Below are 23,824 nucleotides of genomic sequence, written 5' to 3'. Positions count from 1 at the left end.
GCCCTTTTATCAATGTCATTATTTATATTATTATTATTATTATGTGGTATTTTAATTCGGCTGACAGCCCCCTCCCCCACACCCCTCCTGCAGGCGTAAGGAGGGACAGGCGTATGAATGAGCCACATTGTGTCCGTCTGAGGAGGGTCAAGAGGAGCACAGAAACCTTTGTCACACAGTCAAAGATCTCCCGGCTCGGGACGGTTTTTGAACTGAACGCTGTCCTAATAGCGGTGAAGTCACGTGTAAGTTTTAGGTGAGCTATTTCCATTTGTTCATTTTTAGATTACCTCAGAAATTACAAAAAAAAAAAAAAGCCAATTTTAGCAACTAGGCGTGGAATTACACAGATGGCACAGTTCGGTATGTACCTCGGTTCCGGGGTCACGGTTTGATATGATTTTGGTACAACAGAAAAAAACAAACAATTATACTATGCTCAGTTTCTTTTCATTTATTTTGAACATGCAGTAGTACAAATTACATTTTTTGCACCTAGATGTGAAAATACTAAATATTATTACATTATGTTAAATATATATATAGTCTGCAGTACATATATAGGCCTACATACAAGGATTAAATTCTTGAAATATATTTGATTTAGTTTACAGATAAACAAGGGAGAAAAACAGTGCGACACGTAACATAGCATATATATGCGGAGTTTCAGTTCATTTTTGTGGCAGGCTTAATTTGTTCACAGAAAGGAAACTCATATGGCAAAAAAATTACATCCTATTTGTTTTCTTTATTTTACAAACGCACAATGCTTTGTTTTTATTGTGAATGTACACAAATAAAAGCAGACCTTTATACAGTGATGCATTATTAATAATACAATAAGTGTTTAAAGTTGATTTTGCTGGTATAAGGAAACAGTTGAAGTGATCGTGCTGGTGCGCGCACACTCACATACACACATCAGTTCCATCATTGCTAACTTGACAACACAGTTCTTCTTCTTCTTCTTCCTTCCGTTTTATGGCCGTTCACTCCTTAGGAGTATTACCGCCACCTACTGTATACCTTGCCCTGACAACACAGTTGGTACTTTATCAAAATAAAGTACACTGAACCAAACATCAGCGCTGTTCTTCTGCTGGCGGCCGGTTATCAAACACCGTTGCATTGCTGCGGGCACCCCCTTCTGGATTGGAGGTGAATTGCCTGTATTCGTTGTAAGGCCTCATGCACCGAACCGAGATGTCTGTACCGTGACAGTTCGGTACGAATACATGTATCTTTCCACCCTTAGCAGCAACTGATCTTTTCGTCCGGGTGAACTGATTAGTGAAAAATAAAATTGTAGGGCGGGACTTGATTCTAAACCGGTTGTTGATTGGATGGAAGCAGATCTGAATGCAAACTTGCAGCCAATTCCCCCATCGTCAAGAGTTTGATTTACAGGTGATCTGACCAGAATTCGCCATCGCTATTGCGATCGGTCACTACACACGGAAAGGCCACAAAACAGTATTTACTGTCTGAATTTCTTAAAAATGTTTTCAATGTTTTTCAAAAGTAACCTGCTCTGTCTTGTCTGTCGGCTCGTTGTCGGTTTCCTCTTTGCTCCCAGATGTATTTTTTACTGCGTGAGAACCCCATGGTTTGTCGGATGTAGCAACAGTAACTAAGGGGGCGGGTCTTTACAAAGGGTTGATTGAAGGAAAGAGACGGAGTTTGGAAACATTTGGTATTTTATAATGCTTTTGTTACATACAGTAAAGTAATAACACTAAATTATCCATAATTACAGGCAACGAACCCTAAACCAAATTCTAACCCTATAGTAAGTACTTGTTGTTTATTAATAGTACTCCGTACTTAATTAAGTAAGTACTCTGTGGCAAAGACACCTGGTGTAAAAATTTCCACCTACTTCAACTTAAAAACGTAAGTTCCGTTGCTGTCTTAAATTTAAAAGTAATAAAAAGTATTATCAAATTGGCTATACAAGTAATTTCAACTTCAGAAAAAAAGAAATAAATTTAATGGCAACTTTAAAAGCAGAAATACGTGCTTTATATTTTTATTGTTGCATTAAGTTGTCTAAATCGTTGATTTATTGTGGGGGCTACTGCTCTTATTTTCTCTGTGTAAAACGTGTAACGTTGAAGTCTTGTGGCTGTGTGTATTATAATGTTTGTCACAGTGAAATGTAGAGTATACATGCCTCATTCATTCATTCATTCATTCATATGTCTTGCCCCATAGACCTTCCCTGAAAGTGCATTACTTGTAAATATGACTTATGATTGATTTGAAGGATGACAAAAGCTGCCACATATGCTGTCCATGAGTGTGAGGTTGTTTTGTACTGAACACAGTCAGAACTGATTCCTTTAAAAGAGTTGAGAATATCTGCCTAGACGATCTGAAAACAAGGAGGCCAGTGAGATAATGAATTCCCTCAGTTTGATTTGGTTCATTTCCCATGATGCTCTGTCTAAATGTCAGAAGTCTGGACTCTGTACATCTCTCTGTTTTTTTTTTTTTTTTTTTCTTGACTGGTTGTCTGTGTGTGTATTTGTCTGTTTCTCTGTTGTCTGGTTTACATGTTCTCCGCTGCGTTCCTGCTCCCTGTGTGAAAAGGCTTTAGGGAGCTCAATCAGTGGGACTTTGATGTCGACTGCGGCTGTAATGATTTCATATTGTTCCAGGGATTTCTCTAATCCACTACACTTTCATTAAAATCCCTCACTCCATCCTGCCTTCTTCTGAAAGTCCTCCGACAGAATCTGTTTTTTTTTGACAATCATTCCCTTTTCCGCTGCAATATTCATAAGGAAGTTATAACTGCAGATGCTAATTCAATTTGAGATGTTGGAAGTCGTTCCAGGCAATGCTTTAATTCGTAAATTATGAGGTCCGGGAACAAGGACTAGTGACAGATCCGAGGGGTCACGAAACATAAAGAAAAAGAGTGTGGTGAACAAGATAAACGGTATTTCTAAATCAGACAGGCAAGTCTAGCTGTGCTTGTGGAAATCCAAATTGCTGTATAAACTACATCCAAATGGATCTAACATATCTGTGTTCATTAAACGCTCAGTTTTCTCACTGCAAGCACCCTTTGTTTTGTTGAGTCACGACACTTGCTTACAGTACAGATTGAGTGTGATGTGTGTTTAAAAAATGTTACTACAGTAATGTTTTCCTATTAAGATGCACTGGGGTACATGAATATGCAAATAAGTTTAGTGTGCTAATGTAGCATGTAAGACTCTCTCCTCTATGAATTTATAAACACTGGTGAAATGCATTCAAATAACAAGCATATCTGCCACTTCTTTTCAATGATTAAACAAAAACTGCATTGCTACTTTTTGTTTTACATTTTTCACAGTGATACCACTGTTATTAACAAATATTATCACCCTGCCATTCAAAAGTTTGAGTCAGTAAGATTTTTTAATAAGAAACTAATACTTTTATTCAGCAAGGATGCATTACATTTCTGAAGGATCATGTGACTGAAGACTGGGAATAAATTAGTTTTTTTAAACTGTAATCATATTTCACCATATTACTGTTTTTACTGTATTGTTTGCAGTCTTGGTAAGCATAAGAGACTTCTGAATGGTAGTATGCACAGGTTATAGCAAACAATTGTTTTAGAGGTGTATGAGGTGAAGCATCCACAAAATAGGTGTTTGGTCCCAGATATGACACACACACACAAAAAACACCAATTCCAGATCTTCTGTGTCTACTGGCTTGGCATAGAGAGACTCGAACCTTTCAGAGAAGACAAAAACACTGTTTCCTGATCAGATAAGCAAACACTGTGCCTCATTATTGTTAGAATGAGTCTGTAACAGAACTAATCATGTTTATTCAGATGACTGGAGGGAGAAAAGGGGAAATCCAGAGATAGAGTTTGCAACAAAGAGCGTGAATATCAGTGTGCTGTGATATCTCATCATCAAGAACTGATTACAAAGACTGTGATCAAATATGAAGATAGGAGGCAAGTCAGCTCAGTTTGGCACTAGTGACTGTACTGTGTAAATCTAGTGTGAAATGCAAGATAAAGCGCCTCCCAAAATGCCATTATTACATTATCAGATTTCATGCTTTTAAAGAGGACAAGGCTTAATACAGTGCATCATCCAGCTGCACCTTTCAGGGTCACTTTACTCAGTCTTACACTGTGCAATTGTGACAAATAAAAGGTGTATTTTTTGTGGATTTATCTGTTGCATTGTATTACAACTTTATTTCAATAGTCCATTTTAGTCCATTTTCAACATTCTATTAAATATATGTAACTTTGCAACTACATGTCAACTAACCATCATTAGAGTACTAGTAGACTGTTAGGTTAGGGTTAGCAGAATAAGTTGCACTTCTATGTGTGTTGGGGAGCGTCAAAATAAAGTGTTGGCAGATATTAAGCAGACAGTCTACTAATATTCTAAAGACTGCTAGTTGACATGTGAAGTTACTTATACAGTGGCATGCAAAAGTTTGGGAACCCCTTGCAGAATCCGTGAAAATGTGAATAATTTTAACAAAATTAGAGAAATCATGCAAAATGTATGTTATTTTTTATTTAGTACTGTCCTGACTCTGAGTAAGACGTTTTACATAAAAGATGTTTACATTTAGTTCACAAGAAGAAGAAAGAAAAACTAAAATTATTAAAATAACCCCATTCAAAAGTTGGGGAACCCTTGGTTCTTAATACTATGTGTGGTTACCTGGATGATCCACGACTTTTTTTTATTATTTATTTTTTTTGGTGATGATTGTTCATGAGTCCCTTGTTTGTTCTGAACAGTTAAACTGAGCTCTGTTCTTCAGGAAAATCCTCCCACTCCTGCAGATTCTTCAGTTTCCCAGCATCTTTTGCATGATTGAACCCTTTCCAGCAGTGACTGTATGATTTTGAGATCCATCTTTTCACACTGAGGACAATTGAGGTACTCAAACACAACTATTAAAAAAGGTGCAAACATTCACTGATGCTCCAGAAGGAAACACTTTGTGGACTAAATGTAAACAAATTTTATTTAAAATATCTTACTCAGGACAGTACTAAATAAAAAAAAATAACATGAATTTTGTATGATCTCTCTTATTTTGTTAAAATTATTCCCATTTTCACAGATTCTGCAAGGGGTTCCCAAACTTTGGCATGCCACTGTAGAAATATCAAAATAAAGTGTTACCAATGTAAGATATGCTAAGACTGTTGAGACGTGATTGGGTGGCTGTCTTACTTGGGCCATCCCATTCCTCTGCTGTCAGTGGGCTTGGTTGGACTCTCTCTTCTTGTCCGTCAATGTCTTGTTTTTCCACCTTTAAACTTCCGGCCATTTTGCCTGTATAAAGACATCAAAGCTTAGGGGTTTCGCGGTACAAATGGCTAAACTGTAGCACAGTCAGTAAACCGGACCGATCTGGCTCTCGCACTGGCAGCAGCTGTTCAGTGTCTTTCATTTAAAACCCTTATTCCTTGTAATTCCAATGTGCAGTTTCTCATTTTGGATTCTTTCAAGTGTCTGCTGTGGGATTTTATGCTCGTTTCTTTGGAGAGAATAGAAGAGAGACAGAGAGCAAGTCCCTGGACCCACCTTGATCACAGACCGGCTGCCTGCGTTAAGCCCTGTGACGAAACTTATTGGAAATGTTTAATTACAGTGTTGGGAAAGAAATTAAGCTACAAGATGATTCCTTAATTAAGCTGTGATTAAGGATTTTCTGCCTTTGGCTCTGACACCATGGGCAAAGTACTATTTAACACCGTCACAGGCAAGAGAAGTTAACTCCAAGAACAGGCCTATTTACCTCAGATCCTCACACAACTTCCTCACACAACTTCACACACACACACACACACACACACACACACACACACACACACACACACACACACACACACACACACACAGGGAATCAGCACATGTCCTCTGCAGACAGGAAATTCCTTTCTAGTGACTGGATTGGATAAAACCTTATGATCTTAAAACTCGAGCTGAATAAATACAGTATTAAACCTTCTTGAAGGGACAAGGCAGCCAAAATACCACTTAAAAGCTGGTGCATGTTCAAACCAGGGGGTTTCATGTATTCGGACAGATTAAGAGTAAAAAAAAGAGTGATATTTTGAAAAATATGGATTCCAGTAGGATTGTTGGAAATTATTGCATAGATTACGTACAAATTGCAATCCATTACTGATTCCAAATTACATGACAAAAATTGTAGATAGTAATGTAATCCACTACATTACACATTTGAAGTAATAAAGTCAGACTACTTTTAGATTACTTTGGACATAACTCGTTTATCACATTGATTTAAATAGAGTTATCTTGTACCATATTGATATAAAAATATATTAAAAAAAGAAAATATATTAAAGGGTTAGTTCACCCAAAAATGAAAATTAGGCTGCGGTTTACTCATCCCTTAGGCATCCTAGGTGTATATGACTTTCTTCTTTCAGACGAATCCAGTTGGAGTTATATTAAAAATTGTCTTTGATCTTTTAAGCTCTATCATTGCAGTCAGCGGGTGTTGCATGCATCAGTCCAAAAGATGTGAAATAAAAAGCGCCCATCCATAAAAAAAAGCCTCTCACACGGCTCCGGGAGGTGAACAAAGGCCTCCTGTAGCGAATTGATGCATTTCTATGAGAAAAATATCCATATTCAAAATATAATAATCACTTGAATCTAGCTTGCGCTCACTGTTGTAAATGGAAGCTGTTCCGGAGGAATGACGTATGAGGTCAGATTTGCGATATGAATGTATATGAAGAAGAAATTCATATACACCATGGATGCCTCGGGGGTGAGTAAAACGCAGCCTAATTTTCATTTTTGGGTGAACTAACCCCTTAATAGTATATTAAATAATTAATTGCTATTGTTTAAATAATATGTAATCAATAAAAAAGTAAGTGTAGTCTGATTATGCGTATTTTAAAATGTAATCTAATTAGCTTTACTGCCTGTACTAATGTAATTATAAATATTAAATCTGCCATTATCTATTGTGTGATTTTTGACATTTTCATTATATGGTTCACAGATTAACTATTCTACTGTATGACTTATCATATATGTAATAATCCTCAACTGGAAAACTGACGTTCTTACATATTTATTTATTCATGTTTGAGTAATTAATAAGCAATCCTACAGTCCTGAGAGCGGCTCGAAATGACCCAGCTGAGGAAATCATAAACGATAAATCATAATTCATTCTCATCAAGTATCACGATCTATACTTTTATTGTTGACATTTCCATTATACGGTTCACAGATTCAAAAAGCAATTATGCGATCAAGTGGAGGAGAAACAAAAATCAAGAAAAACAATGAATATTCAAATATTCAAAAATGTTTTCTCGCTGCTGCCCTTCAAAACTTAATAGGTCAAAACATGTGAGGAAATGAAAAAGGATTGCACCTCTTGCTATTCAACAAGAACAAAAAGCAAACCAGCACACATCGTTCCACCAATTTTCGAACAAATAAGCACAAGTGATTGTTCTTTTGAAGATTGCACGCTCGCAGGCAAAGCAGGTAGTTTACGCACTTCACTTTTGCCGTCGCAAACTTTTGGACAGGCATTTCAAAGAGAAGATTCATCGTTTACAAATAGAAATGCATAACGTTAGGATGCGGAGTGAATTTCTAATGGCTGGGGGGGCTCTGAATTATCCCGTTGTGACGGTGAGGTGTGGCCGGCAGAAACGCCTGTAATTGAATTTCAGTTCAAAGAGCTGATGCTATTAGCCTGAGTTTGATGGTGGAGGCCTGCAGCAAATACCAGCAACTCTGTTGTTATTTACTATGACCAATAACCCTGTTAGAAACATATACAGTAGGTCTTCCCTCAAAATGCCATATTTCTTCAATCTTCTCTTTCATATTCAAATTCAATTTCAGCACAAAACCAAACACTGCTTTGAGCTAAAGGGGCTGCGGTGGGAATGTGGGGAAAGATTGTGGGTTCTAGAAAAGGTCTGATACTTCTAACATTTATAGTGAAACACAATATGAAATATAGCCCTCTATAGGATTACAGAAGTGTTTGTTTACATATTAAAACAAGTGATTTAAAATGATGAATTTTATGTGTAATGTGATTTAAGTAACACTTTAGATTAGGGAACACTACTCACAAGTTGTTTATTAAGATACCTAAACATAACTTCTACCTCACTAACTATTAATAGGCAGCAAATTAAAAGTTTATTGAGGGAAAACTCTTAGTTAATAGTGAATATGTAACTAACTATTAACTATGACTTTGCCTCAATAAATTCCTAATTTGCTGCTTATTAATAGTTAGTAAGGTAGTTGTTAAGTGTAGGTATGGGATCGGGTTAACGGATCTAAAATGTAGTCATGCAGAATAAGACATTAATATGTGATTTATAAGTACTAATAAATAATAATAATAAATAATATGCATGCTAATAAGCAACTTATTAGTGAGAATTGGTCCCTAAACTAAAGTGTTACCATGTGTTACCGTGTTTTCCAGTTGATTTTCAACCACATAAATGTTTTCTCTGGTTATATTTAATGGGAAATGAGCTCACCGTTCCTCGAGTGATCTCCATCTTTAGAGACAATGTTCTCTGGGTCAGAGTAGTAAAGCGGGTCGTCCTCCACAGACCCGTCTTCTTCTTTCAAGATCTCAGTCTCAAGCCCATTTTCAAACAGTCCTGTCAAGTAACAGACAAACAAGTGCACAACATTAGCACTTCAGAAGACACTAAAGTGAATTTTCCTTTGACTTCACTCTTGTGAAAACGTAGTACACTTGAATACACTTTTAAAAAGAGTACTTAAGGACACAGTATACTTTAAAATAATATACTTAATTGGTTTTGGACACTTAATAGCATGCTAATTGCATAAAATATATTAATAGTTTAAATTTATATTCAATTCAAAAAGTTGAGTGCTTTTTGACCCACTTAAGTAGGACTTAAGTACATCTTTATATGTCATTTCATAACTACTTCTATTGTCTTTGAAATATGGTTAAAGTTACTGCTGAATGTACTGACAGGCATTTATGATGAACTAAAATATATATTTCTATTGAAACTTGTATTCCATGAATTAAAATTTTTATGTAATTGCACATTTGTACATCGCAGTTGCATACATTTAAAATATATCACATCAATATAAGTGTACTTTGTTAAAAACAAAATGATTTAAAATGTATTTTTAAAGGGATAGTTCACCCAAAAATGAAAATTATGTCATTAATGACTCACCCTCATGTCGTTCGGAGTAATTCATTTACTCAAACAGTACATTGACTGAACTGCTGACCGAGCCAGATAACGAACGAAACATTGACTCGTTCTCGAGTCAAGAACCGGTTGCATCGGTTTTCGGATCACTAGTAGTGATGGGAAGTTTGGTTCTTTTCCGCGAACCCGTTCTTTCGGACAGTTTGATTCAATAAACCGGTTGCCGAAAACGGTTCACCAGTTCTTTTGCGCTCGACGTAATGACTTCATTGGCGATGATTGCCCTTGATTCAAGCCTTCGGTTTACCCGCGCTCATAACATTAGCACAGAATCAGTTCAGAATCAATCACCAAAAGAACCAGTTCGGTTCAGACTGTGTGTCAGTCTGAATCACGCATGTGAAGTATAATGGTTCGCGGAGAAGAACAGAACTTCCCGTCCGACAGAAATGCTTCTTGACTCGAGAACGAGTCAATGTTTCATTCGTTATCTGGCTCGGCTCGTGTTCATCTTCAGTTCTCTCTTCACAGCAGTTCAGTCAGTGTACTGTTTGAGTAAATGAATTACTCCGGGATATTGGTTTATTTGAACTCAGAGGGAGTGTCAGCCATGTTAAAAAAGTTAACAGTGGATTAATGCTTATTGTTGATGCGAATCGTTTCAAACGATTCAGTTCGATTTGGTGAACTGGTTCAAGAAGATCCGGTTACATCGAGTGATTCATTCGCGAACCGGATATCACTAAACTGCAGTATTGTGAACGCGCTCACAACAGACCCGGGAGAGAAGTCAATGCTGAATAAAGTCATAGTTTTTGATATTTTTGGACCAAAATGTATTTTCGATGCTTCAAAAAATTCTACACGGACCCTCTGATGTCACATGGACTACTTTGAAGATGTTTTTATTACCTTTGCTGGCCGTGGACAGTATACTGTACATACATTTTCAATGGAGGGACTGAAAGCTCTCGGACTAAATCTAAAATATCTTATACTGTGTTCCGAAGATGAACGGAGGTCTTACGGGTTTGGAACAACATGAGGGTCATTAATGACATAATTTTCATTTTTGGGTGAACTATCCCTTTAAGTAAAACTTAGAAATTACATTTTAAAGTGTGTTAAAAACATTTATGAAAGTGAACTCTCTTTAAGCGTACTTAAGCGGCTTTTTATTTTATTCATATTATATTATCTGCAAGTAGAGTTTTTTTTTTTTTTTTAAATATACTTTTTCGAGATTTGAAGTAAATTACAAGAGCACATTCGATACTATTAAGTGCACACTATTAAGTACAAGGGCATTGTTGAGGCAGACAATCAAGTAGCTATATAAAATATTAAAATTGACTAGATTTTACCATTTTTGAAAGGTGTGAGTTTTCGAAAACATGCAAACATGTACCCACAATCAGAATAAGTCTGAAAAGTAACAGCACATCTCTTCAACAAGCCACATGACATCATGTCCATCAAACATCATGTCATGTCCATCATCAACGTCATATCCCACCATGTACCTCACAAACTATGACAGGATATCTGTTTTGTAATGTCTCGGAAACTGCAAAGTGTTCGAGCAAAGCCAACAAAGGAACAGATCCAAAGCCTAAGGTTACGTCTGCTCCGAGATAACTTGTTCACGCAAGCAGCAGCACTGAAGGTAGACAGAGCACACTTTCTTATTAATTTGTCTTATCAGTGGGTACAATGTTGATTTTTCATTTGCTTGCCATGCCTTTGGGTGGTACACCCGTGCAATCACAAAGTTCATTTTTCTCTGTTTGATTAATTTCTCTCCTCTGTCAAAAAAAAAAAAAAAAGACATTGGCTACATTCTATCAAGAGAGTCATTTTCCCTTCCAGCTGTACATGTACTTTGATATTTGCATATTAATGTTGTTTTTTTCTTCAGTCAGGGGGCATGGAGGAATAGAACCCACCTGAGCGAAATTAAACAGATGTGTTTCACCTTTGATATTAAAAATATTCTGGCTTCGACTTTTCATGTTTACAGGGCTGAAAAGTCTGTGTGCAAGTCTGTGTGCAAAACCATCTCCAAATGTGAACTAAATCTGACTAAACCTCTCTATAGAGATGTTCTCTGTTAGAAAATCAATTAATGAATACAATATGTGTTGTTTTTCACTCTAAAAATTGCTAAAAGTTTTCATTTAAGGTTAGGTTTTTTCTGTATTTCTACACTGTGTGTGTGTGTGTGTGTGTGTGTGTGTGTGTGTGTGTGTGTGTGTGTGTGTGTGTGTGTGTGTGTGTGTGTGTGTGTGTGAGAGAGAGAGAGCGAGAGATATTGTGATCTGGGTGAGTAAACTCTTTCCTTTCATGAGCTTTATGAATGGCCTCTTTGTAGCAGGGCAGCAGTGACTGTGTGCATGAAAGGAATGGAGATGCAGACGTGGTGAGAGGAGACGCGCTGAACAAGGTCAGAGTTTTACCACATTTGATCTTGTAACAAAAACAAAAATACCCCGCCTACACCAGATGACAATGTTACTCCTCCACAGCTCAGGAGACTTGATAGAGCTCTCGCTTAGGTATAAACTTTAGTATAAACATATTTCATTCCTAGTATAAATGACTGTAGATGGCAGCTTGGATTATTTATTCTTGGAACAACTTCAGAGAAACGAAATGTTTGAGTTTATATTGAAATCATTTGATTGCAGACTTTCATGTTGACAAAAAAAATCACTAATTAAACGCAGACGTCATTTGCAAACAGTATATAACCTCCTTCCATCAGAACACACTGCACTTCAACTCCAACTAGTGGCTCAAACACTCTTCCACTAAACACACACACACACACACACACACAAAGAAAGCAGAAAACACACAAAGTGAAATATGCAAGTATGCAGGCATGATCTGAGTGACTGCTAATTTCATGCTTGGATTTGCCGCTCGCCTGCGATGTTGGAGGCGTGTGTTTGCATGGTGATAGCGGCCCGGCTCGGTATCAGCTGGCTTCAGTGTAGAGCCATGTTGCCCCGTCGCACACCGCAGCCAAAGCAGGACGCTCTCCAGCACTCTAATTACACCTGAGCTAATTCAATCTGACAGCACCGAGCCGCATGGAAATCAGCCTTCTTTTCCCCATCATTCCAGCCTGGTCCTTCTATTCTGCTATTTTACAGTAGAGATTTTACATCTGAGCAAAGACTGATGAGCAGGAATGGCATACTACCAATTATTTTTGAAAGAAATAATGCAGAATGCATACATAGATTTTCTAAATATGGAGCAGTACACAGAAAACTGTGCATAGTTAAGCATAGTTAAGCAATTAGCAATATCACACAAGCAAGCATGCTGTTTTTTTCTCGAATATCAGGATGTTCAATTAACAAGTTAATACTGTGTTACATTTTAGACACCATATTGTCAAAAATGTCTGTTTTTGCTCTTTGGAATGTTTTTCCTTCCCAAATAAATCTTCATTTTTTTAACAAATCAGTGATTCAGTGATCCATTCATAAAGACAGTCACTTGCTTTGTTCGTGAATGAATCTGTTTTTGAACTAATCAGTGATTCAGTGATCCATTCATAAAGACCATCACTTGTTTCTTTCCGAAACTAATCTGTGTTTGTGAACTAAATAATGATTCAATGATCCATTCATAAAGACCATCACTTGCTTCGTTCCCAAATGAATCTGTTTTTGAACTAATCAATGATTCAATGATCCATTCATTAAGACAGTCACTTGCTTCTTTCCGAAATGAATCTGTGTTTGTGAACTAATTGATGATTCAGTGAACCATTAAAAAAGACTGGATTCCTGAATGAATTCGTTGTTCAAAAGAATCGATTGATTAAATGAATCAATGACTCACTCAAAAAGACAATGACTTGCTGCACCTACTAATGGTTTTAGTTTTTAAATGTAAAAGCTTAATTTAATTTTTTTTTATTATTATATTTTAATATTTAAAATATTATTTTTTAAAACAATCTCATAGAATTATGTATGCAATTGTAAGCGCAGTGTAAATAAATTCTGCCATTTTTGTCAATATCACACATCTCCAGTATGCATAATTTCATATACTGTGTATTGTAAACAGGTGCATAACATCCAGAAACTACCCTCCTGCACTGACCTGCCTAATTTCATTTTGCAGTTTTTAAATATTTGCTTTACTTCAAGGATAACACATAACACAAAAACTAAGATGCATCATAAAGAGTACGCATGCTTGATTACATTCCCAGACAGAATAATTTTTTTCCTCCCATTGCTCTGTGTGAATGTCAGATTTGGATTCCTCCTTCTAAACCTCGGCAGAACATCAGACAGACAGCTGTGGCGGCCTGGCACTGTATCACATGCCCGATCACCTCAGTGGCATAACATCTCAGTCATCTGCTGGGCTCTTCTCAGGGGTAGATGGGCCAGAGAGATGTAGAGAATGGAGAGCAAAAGACAAAGGGACAAAGAAGGAAAGGTTCAGGAAAGGTGTGGGCCAAGAATGTCTTTTAAAGTGCCTCAGGGCCTCTGAGACATCTACCTCCACCTCCAGCAAAAAAAATAGATGCCAAGTTTAATTTGACACGAATAAGGTGAGAGGGATAAAAGCACAGCATGTTCAATATATGTGACCCTGGAACACAAAAACAGTCTTAAGTCGCTGGGGTATATTTTTAGCAATAGCCAAAAAAAACATTGTATGGGTCAAAATTATCTATTTTTCTTTTATGCAAAAAAATCATTAGGATATTAAGTAAAGTTTATGTTCCATTTTTTTTTTTTTTTTGTGGTCCAGGGTCACATATTGTAAACTCTCAGAAATAAATGTACAAAAAGTTGTCAGTCGAGTGGAATCTTTTCAAATACTGATACCTTAAAGGTCCATATTAGTACTTAAAATGTACAAAAATGTACCTTTGGAAAGATACCACCCCATAGACAGCTTGTGACTAACATACTAAAGCACATGTAAAGTACTTGATTATCATTTTAACTCTAGTGTGTTATTTGATATTACATTTACAGTTAATATTAAACATACTATTAAATGTTATTTAATATTAAATGTACCAAACTGCAACTTTGTTACTAGAAAGGTGTAATTACAAATATATTTAAATGCATGAAATACAACTTTCAATAGAAATTAAAGTATATTTTAGTTTACCATAAATGCTTGTCTGTACATTCAGCAGTAACTTTAACTATTTCAACAGACAATGAAAGTCATTATGAAAACACATAAAGATAACCGTTTTTAACCTACTTCCTTGGGTTAAAAACCACTCTTGAATTCAGCTATAATTGCATTTCATATAAATGTAAACTATAATACATTTTCATTTAGTTGTAAATAACATGCAATTAAGAAAAAATAAAAAAAATATATATATACCAAAGTGTATGTCTTTTTATGAAGGGTAGTGTTGGTGTAATTACTGTATTTTTGCTTTTAAGCCCAGTTTACCTAAAGCTAAGTATATAATATTCTCTATACAGCTCTCATTGCATCTCAGTGATACATCTTTGTTTGTTCTGTGATGTTTGGGGAGAGTGAAACAACTCCATGCATGACTAATATGAGATACAATAGGAACGTTTTTCGTTTAGCATACAGAAGCCCCATCAGCGATCACCGTTCCCATAATCCTCACATACACATGCTCAGTCTTTCCCACGAACAGCCTTTGTGCCGCTGTATCTTTAAATGAGATTAGCTGAATGATTACACAGCATGGAAACATGAATAATGTTCAGACCTCATACGATACACTCTGTAATCCCAGAACTAGTATTTACGGAGAAGTGTAGGAACAATGGCTCATATAAGAGCTGACATCTGGACGGAGAGACTGTGACTGAAGAGGGAACACAATGACCTACAACATCCTTGACTCAAAAACAAAAACGATTTCCTGACTTTAAAGATCTGAATTATCTGCTCACAATCACCGAACCCCAACAAGAAATCAATCCACCCTAAAATAATCAGTTACATTCATCAGAGCTAAAGTCTCCATCATCCAGACATTTACATTATAAAGCATGTTATACGGCAGAGATTAAGTACAAAGTTCAATATTGTAAAGACTCTGAAATCTTAAATGAAGCATAACCGATAACTGAATCAATTAAGGACCATCAGATATTAATAAGAAATATTTTAGATTATTTTGAGACTGCAGACTTTACCAGTCTGAGTCGCAATCTCTTCTGAAAGTCTGCTGGAGATCCATGTGAGATTTACTGGGGTTGTTTTCTCTGAGAAAAAAAAATCAGAGCAGCAGAAGTCTCCGTTTGTTCATTTAATCTCATTACTGTATGTGAGAATCAACTGAGATATCAAAGAGATCTCCTGTTATATTTTTCTGTCCTGTGATCCTCACATGCTGTTCCTTCTTATGGCAAAGAAACCTTTCCAAACATGTGACACAGTATAATTTTCAAACAACCCCCCGATATAAACAGAAAACACAACTAATAATGAAGCTTTAACAGTCTTCCCGTATCCTGAAAGCGTGCTGCACAATCACTAAAGGTAATTAAAGAACTTGAAGGCTGTCATTTGATATCAACAGCTTTGCAGACTCAACCCCAAAAGCACTTTGAATTATGAATTTATGAAGAGTTTTTAGCAAAAGATGCTCACACAGACTTCAGCTATCTCCTATTAGTGCCCCGGATTTGTGCCATTAGCGATTTTCCACTCCGCATTTAAAAGCGTTGCCATCACATTTGCTGTGGAGGTGCTGAAGTTAAAATTAGACCGCCGAGCTCTCTAATCCCAACAAACACGGTTTACTGTGGCACCGGCAGCCACTGTACAAGAAAACATATCTGACTTTTCAAATTACTCATTTATTAAGCATTTTATAAGACTTTATACCAGATTATTTGACCATTTAAATCTGTTTGATCATACATGCATACATTCCTCTTTCACTGAGCCATTAACATATTTATATGACAACTGCTACTAATTAATCGAAAAGTAAATGCTATAATGCTTACTTGCTCTGTTTAACATTCATTATTAGAACTGTTAAACAGAGACAGTAAACTAACGAAGACTAATGCTGCCTTCACGTGCTGTCAGAAATGTCCCACATCCTAATTCTTCTGAAGTTTGTGCATTTAAGTGCTTTGTTGTCAGAAGGAGCAAGAATGGTGGAGAACTTGTGGAAATCTTATTAAAGCCAAAAGGTATAGAAGAAATTGAGTCAACACTGAGACAGCAATTTCTGTTAAATAAATTTTATTTTCGCTGTTTTCGACACATACAATTTGCACAAACTTCTGTCTGTTTTCCATTTAAGTAGACAGGAGATGTACTTGCCTATTGACGACATAGAAAACAGACACCCAAGGGTGCTACCAAGATTGCAGCCAACTGCAATGACATGCCTTAAAGGGACGCTGGTATAACTGGAAGGACAAGCTCTTTAACAAATCTTCAGTACAAAAACTCTAATTGAGCTGTCTTTTTGTTCCCATTGAAAACCAAGCACCAGTTTGTGCATCTGACAACAGTTATTGATTTAACATCATTGATTTAACTCTAAAGGCTCAATGAAGGTGAGCAGAATAAAAGTGGCGTGTTCCCTTAGAGCCGCTGGACCTCCCTGATAGGACATCTAGCACAGCAGGGGCATCAATGATTAAGGCTCGTCAAATAAACATCTCGCTTATCTTGTTTTTGCCATTGATTCTGTCGGCCTCTTTTAGAGCTACTGCTCCCAGAGGCAGCCTACAGACGCGCTTTAAGGGCAAGCTTTTGGACATTTGTATTAAAGTGTTTGGTTAGATTTTGTATTGGTTGACTAATACGGATGTTTCAATAACAATATTTATTTTATCATTAATGGGTGTTTTATCATACTGAATTTGCACCATTTTTAAAAGCAATAAACCACTCAAGGCTGTGCATTACACTGATTTTACTGTGGTTACCCCTTACCTTTACTGTACTGCAAAGCTTCTCGTGGCTCGCTGCTTTAAATTAGATTCCAAGCATCACTAATCACTGAGTTGTGGAATCTGTGTGTGTAACAAACAAAGACAAATAGTAGTTGCATTCCTAAACAGTTGGGACGTCTCCCAGTGTTCCTGGAGAAGGGTGAGACAGGCGCGTGGCGTTCCCCTCCTCCTCCTGCAGCCTAGTGAGCCACAGCACTTCATAGCTCATTAGTGCTGAACAGATGCTGGGGAGAAAGTTGGCACGCAATAAGCCCTCTCTTCATATTGCACTGATCTCTGAGAGATAGCTCACGACTGAGGGATGCCTCACACTGACAGTTGGCAGATGAAGTTAATCAAAACAGATTAAAAAAAGAATAAAGGAGAGGCAACAAATCTGACATCCTTGATAGGGTATAATAATGAAATAAATTATCATACTCTGACAGCACCAAGTTAGCACCGACAACCATGAATGACAGCCTCCAAATAAATCATTGAAGTATTGTTAACAATGAGAGCAAGAGAAATACTATTGACAAAACTTCATTAGCAGTTACACTATACAGAAACAGTTCTTACATTCAGTAGTTAGAAGTAGAAGTAGATCTGCACACAAATGATGCTAAAGTGAACTAAATTCACTCTTCTTCATATCATCTTCTGCATATAAATGTGTTTCCACTAAACAAAAACATGCTTGTGCATTTTGAAAATAAATGCCATTTTAAATGCATTGTTTTTTATATAATACAATAATATTTTTTAGATTTTAAGGGGTTTATTGTGCAAAAATGATTGCAAGACTGTATATTATTAACTTTAGATAGAGATTAAAGAGATGCAGCATGACATTAAAGACAAGACACTTTGTTATAAGGTTCGGCAGTCATTAGACAAAGACATTCGAAGATAGAATGCAAAATTAAGTATTTGAGAGAGTTATAAATTTTAATATTTATTGTGCTCGTCATGTTTATTGCTCGTTATATTTAATGTGCTCTTATGTTTCTTATGCTCTTATGTTTTCAATTCCTGTTGTCATGAATATGTGTGTATACTTGTTTTGTCAGTGTCTTTGCACCTTGCTCCATCAGAAATGACATTTCGTTCTTCAGTATACTGTGTAGTATACTGTATATGTGGAAGAAGAATGACAAAGTTGAGTTGAGTATGATGCACATATTCTGTGTAATATGTATACATACACATACACAGACCATAATTTCAAATTCTGTAAGTAATTCATAAAAAATGTCCTCAGTGCATCTACTGTCTCTTTTTGTACCTTTTTTCTGAGTGCCCTGTCTAAATGTACACATTTGTATCATCTTTCCCCCCTAAAGGATGCAAATTAGTATTATAAACGTACATATTAGTATCTAAAGTGTGCTTCTTAGTACCTTTTGAAAGGTTAGGGCCATAGTGACAGCTTCTGTACCTTTTTTTATGAGAGTGTAGGGAACAGTGCGATGACCAACAGCAATTATTTGCTGTTTTACAAATTCACAGACAGTAAAAATATCCTCAGCATGACAATGAATTACGTTTCAGTTCATGCCAAAAATAGCTGGTATGGCAGCTCGTGCCATTCTCGCTGTCATTTACTTGGCGAACCCGCCTTGCACCGACCAACAATTTGGCCAAATGTACACTGCGATTGGCCGTGAAGGTGATAAGAGGTTGAGATGAACAGCTGGTAGCAGCCTGTGCTGGAGATGCTGAGCTGATAGCACTGACGCCTGCTCTCCCACCAAGACACCTTGGCCATCCAATCTCCCTCACCATCAAACTAAACCCCTAAACACCAGCAGAGGGGGGAGGATGCATGGGAAGGGAAAAAAAGATGACCTGAAATGCTCTTTTTATCTCTCCATAAGGAGAAAGACAGATCCTTCAATAGGGCTAAAATAGTGGGAGAAGAGAAAATACATAATTTATCACCATATTATCGGAATATCCAGGCGGGCTAATAAAGAGAGTGCGGACTGACCATTCCTTGTCTTATCATGCGAAGTGGAGGATGGGGGAGGGATTATCAGCCTGGAACAGACTGCCGGCCTGGAATTCTAATGGTAATAATGGGGTCTCTGATGGTATATCTTCCCCAGCTTATCAAGCCCATTATCTGCCTTTATCGCCACAGTCATCGGGGCAAATTAATGGAGCTCTTTCAGTGCTCTCGCTTTATCTGCTTTGCAGAGGGCACACCAGAGGATGGAATAGGCAAAATATGAAAATCCAGGGTGAATCGCCAGGGTACAGGGCAAACTGTGTTCAATTGGGAACAAAATGCAACCATAAAAAAAGACAGTTTTACCCATCTCTACCCATAACAACCTCTTTGTCCTTTGCTATGAGCAGGTGGCTGGCAAAGCTGTGCTCTTTACAGGTGCTACAGTCATTTCAAGAACTCTGCGCTGTGTGCTAGTGTTTCAGATCACTCCAGAAATATGTGGGACACGTCTGCAGATTGAGATATCACTACAACTGCCTGCTGTATAATGCAGACCTTGAAAAGCAGAAAACAGACATGATGAGAGCTGATATGCCCGGACTGCTAAGCAAACAGTTTCATCACTACAGAAACTCCAGCACAATATGCCAAGACTGAAAATAAATAAGGTGTTCTGGAGAGCTGTCCTTGTACTACATTTCAAGTATGCCGCTACAAAAATTGAAATTTCACCCAGTGTCTTCCAAAGCACTTCTATATAGTTCTGAGATGCATTTACAGATATTTACAGATGTTTTGCAGTGCTTGCATTATTCAAAAAAAAAATTTTTTTTTCAATTATTCCAATTTTTACAGGTTAAATATTACTTTCATATCATATATCTAGTTCTAATTTCTAGTATTAATTTCTCAAACATTTTTGGGAAGTTCTGGATTAAAAAAAAAATAAAAATCATTGATTGTTATGAGTTAATTTAGTTTATTAAAAGCACTGGATTAAAAGTCACAAAAGGCATAATGCATATGCTTATACTTCACAAACATTGCATGCAGCCGTTCAGACAAATTCAGGAGTTTCTAACTTTCCAAAGATCTCAGTTTTGCCATTTTAATTTCGATATAAAAAAGAAGAACAACAATTAATGCATAATTCTGATAAACGCATAAAAGATAAACGAGCCTTTGATTTTTCTGATCCATATCTAACTGATCAGATATTCTCCATCAACAATCGATTCATAAAACAAATGTTTTTAAATAAAACATCAACTTAAGCTGACCCTATAAAAAACTATAAAACTACTATAAACAACCTGCTTTGTCATCTGAAAAAAATAAAATAAAAAAAGAAATAAGGCATGAGTAAAATCCGCGTTGGCAAACTCACGTTTGAATTGCTTGGGGTTGCTCTGTTTCCTCCGGGACATTCCTGCTCCGCGCGCTGGACTCACTCGAGATTACAAAATGATACCGCGATTCATCCAAACCCAGATAAACGCACTGCCTGTAAGACTCGGCTGTGTTTCGGTGTTTGTCTGCTTCCAGCCAGGCTTTGCTGGTCTCGTCGTGTAGAGAGAGGGTTAAGTTGCGCGGAGATCCGGGCGCACACTGACAGCGCAGATGAGCGCGTGTTGAGCTTTTGTTGCAGGAGGTTTGAGCGCAGCGGTGCGCCGTAGAGCTGCAGCAGCGCTCACACACTCCAGACAGTCCACACACATCCACTACACTCTGCTGCTGACGGTTAGGACGATTCCAAGGGCCGAGGGGGACAACCCAGAAACCATAGCGGCGCCCCTGGTCATAGAATCCTCTGTGGGGTCCTGCATGGCCACAAGTGCACAAAAAGCGCACTGTTTGGGACAGGACAGGAAAACTGGGATTTGTGCAGCACTATAACCTACAATAGGCTACAATCTGTTCAACTTTACCTTTCCAGCTTGAGAATGAACAGAAAATAACAGCAATCGTACAAAAATATACCATTAAGATACCTGTATACACTTTAGGAACTAATATGTACCTTTAAGATATTTATATGTGCCCTTTGGGGGTAAATAAGGTACCAATGTGTACCTTTTGAAATGGTACCGACCCAGTGAAAGCTTTTGTACCTTTGTTCTTGTGTTTGTACTTTTATGCCCTTTTATGTTTGAGCTTCTTCATAGAACCATAGATACCAATAAAGAACCTTTATTTTTAGTGTTCAGTGATATACACAAACACACTGAAATTCCTCCATAGCCAGAAGACACATTTCTTGAAAAAAAAACATATTCCAGAAAAGTGTGTCACCAAAACAGTGCAGTCTTGTTTGTAATTTGATGCATTTTCAGACTATAGATTCTGAGATTTAATGCGATGAGAATCATGTCTTCAATCTAGGGCTCAACTAAAGGATTTGCACCTCTCTTTTTATGGGAGATATATCAATAGTGAATTGAGTTCCATTGAGACGCGGGAGCGAGCGCATGCCAGAGATGGATTAATTATGAGCGAGCATTGAAAGCAGGCTTATCATCACTTAGCACAGGAGACAGGCTCACACGATCACAGAGAGCGGATAAGACGGGAACAATGCGATGCTACCTTACAACCCATCTCCTTACTTTTTTATAATTAAAAACTAACATGCAATTATGCCGTATCTTGCTCAACCGAGAGGGCGATGTAAATAACTGAGCTGTGAAATTATGGTGGGGAAAGACAGCCTATATGAAACAAAGAGGAGAGAATGACCTCTGTGAAACAGAAGATACAGAACGGGTGAAAGTGCATGCAGCACTCTTACAGTAAATCACAACCACTTAACCTTTACAGTAGCTAACTCTTAAAAATAAAGCTTCTTCAGTGGTTCTCCGAATAGGCTCCTGTCAAAAAGCATTATTCACTCTGTAGGAAGTTTTTGAGCTGCTATATGATTCTTTGTTGGGTTAGAACCTCTTAATGTACATATTCATCAGATCAGACCATTTCAGGGTTCTTTCAAGTGCAAATGTTTTTAAAGAACTAGAAAATAAGATGTTCTTTGTATAAAGAAAATCATCCTAATATCAGGCTTTAAGAGATTATGAGATCTTTCTCGAGGAACTACAGAGGCAGGACAGTTCTGGCTTCTGTCATATGGTTTTGCCGCGTGCATCTCCATGCATTTTTTTCCCATCTCTCTGAGACGGTTGACTCGAGCAGACACAATTAAGGCATAATTCATCCAGTTACTTTATCTGGCTTGTCTGAAGCCCTCAACTCTTTGCACCTACCTTCCATCACCTTCACGTTTCTGAAGACCATTAAAAGGATATCTGATAGAATTATAGTGTGAAATGGGGAAGGGTGAAGCCTGCGTAATGGGTTTTGCATATGTTTTCGCCTCAGGCCTGAGATATATTTGAAGTTCATTTTTAGTTCATTTGATAAAATAAATTGGCAAAACATCATCCCCGCCAACCTTTTACCCACCTGTGTGCTATCCATAAAGAGAAATAATACATCTAAAATGGCCAAATTTGGCTAAAATAACTGCAAGTGGGCTTTAACTCCCCTCTAAAAACATAGCAGAAGATAATATTTACAGTAAGGCAAACACATTTAGTTTGATGTATTTGTCTCTATTGCTCCAGCATTGTCTGCGAGGGATATTTCGTAGACAATCCTTCCTTCAAATTAAAGGCATACTATGTGAACATATGGGTCTTTGGTGATAAGCCGTGAATGGCAAAAGCTCTGATGTTTACTTCTGTGCTCTTACCACATTTACTCAGTGCAGGGGGTGTAAGGAAACTCTAAAGGCTTGATTCAATTAAACAGGAAACAGATGCGCCGTCAGAACACGGAGGTTGGGAAACCGATGTGGTGCAACCATGGAGGACGCGACACGGAGCGGAAGAGGAAGAGGACCGCGACCGGTCCTGATGGGTTACGTCCACTGAGGTGACGTCAAAGTTATCTTAAAAAACTAATGAAATTGTCATTACATGGTTTGTAGCGAGGCGGATGTCGACGGGGGCAGCGAATTTCGTCCCTCCCCACAGGAGCACCCGGTTCGCTTGTGTTTGCTGGATTAATAACTTCATTTAAAGGCTCTAGGCGAGTGGAAAGTTAACAGTGACAGTGGCCCAGGTTTTGCACACCCTCAACAAACCATGAAATTACTGCATGCCCCCTGAAAACGCCTGCTGATGGAAAGGAAAGGAGCAAGTCCTTGGGGCCCTAAATCGGTAGCTGTCACACATATTCGTGGACACACACACACACACACACACACTATAGTCCTATCACAGATCACTGATTCATGAGGAATAAAAGGGCCAGTTGTTCCAATCTTGGATACTAAAAGCATTCAGGGCCGTGCACAGGGGGTTGGGGTTGGGGGGGCGGTGGCTAGAGCCACTGCCCCTTTGCCCTCATCGGCTGAGGTGCCCCTCTCACCAAGCCCCCCATCACCCCAGCTCAAAGCTGTCTGTTACCGCTCCGCTAAAGATCCGCTGATTCCTCCCATTCGCTCTGTGTTTCCCACCCGCTCCGCAGCATCACTCACAATCTGTGTGCCGCTCTCTGGAGAGTGGAGACCACAGTCCCCGAAGCTCGTTGCTTTACCAGGTAGATGCATTACGATAAAAAAATAGTCAGTGGTTGATCCGCTGAATTAGTAATTAGTTGGTAGTTTTTTTGTTTTTGTTGGTAATG

The 23,824-nt window shown here is 37.8% G+C and overlaps 1 protein-coding gene across 3 annotated transcripts in view; it reads right to left on the bottom strand.

The window, feature by feature from the left end:
• The window catches only part of LOC109074638 (zinc finger protein ZFPM2-like), a 46,288-nt gene extending 25,384 nt beyond the window's left edge, over positions 1-20,904 (bottom strand). Inside the window, exons 1-3 of one of the 3 annotated variants that reach the window (XM_042775999.1) lie at positions 20,529-20,901; positions 8,567-8,692; positions 5,229-5,330 (exon numbers count right to left, since the gene is read on the bottom strand). In XM_042775999.1, the coding sequence (XP_042631933.1) occupies positions 5,229-5,330; positions 8,567-8,692; positions 20,529-20,568 (268 nt within the window). In that variant the 5' untranslated portion in view covers positions 20,569-20,901. Of the gene's footprint in view, positions 1-5,228; positions 5,331-8,566; positions 8,693-20,528 lie in introns of all 3 variants that reach the window. The other 2 variants (XM_042776001.1, XM_042776000.1) reach the window with 2 other exon arrangements.
• Positions 20,905-23,824: the final 2,920 nt, after the last annotated feature.

Source organism: Cyprinus carpio, chromosome A19 (assembly GCF_018340385.1).
Source record: "Cyprinus carpio isolate SPL01 chromosome A19, ASM1834038v1, whole genome shotgun sequence".
NCBI lineage: Eukaryota > Metazoa > Chordata > Actinopteri > Cypriniformes > Cyprinidae > Cyprinus > Cyprinus carpio.
Note: the sequence above shows the minus strand (reverse complement) of the source record. Positions and strands in the feature narration are given on the sequence as shown.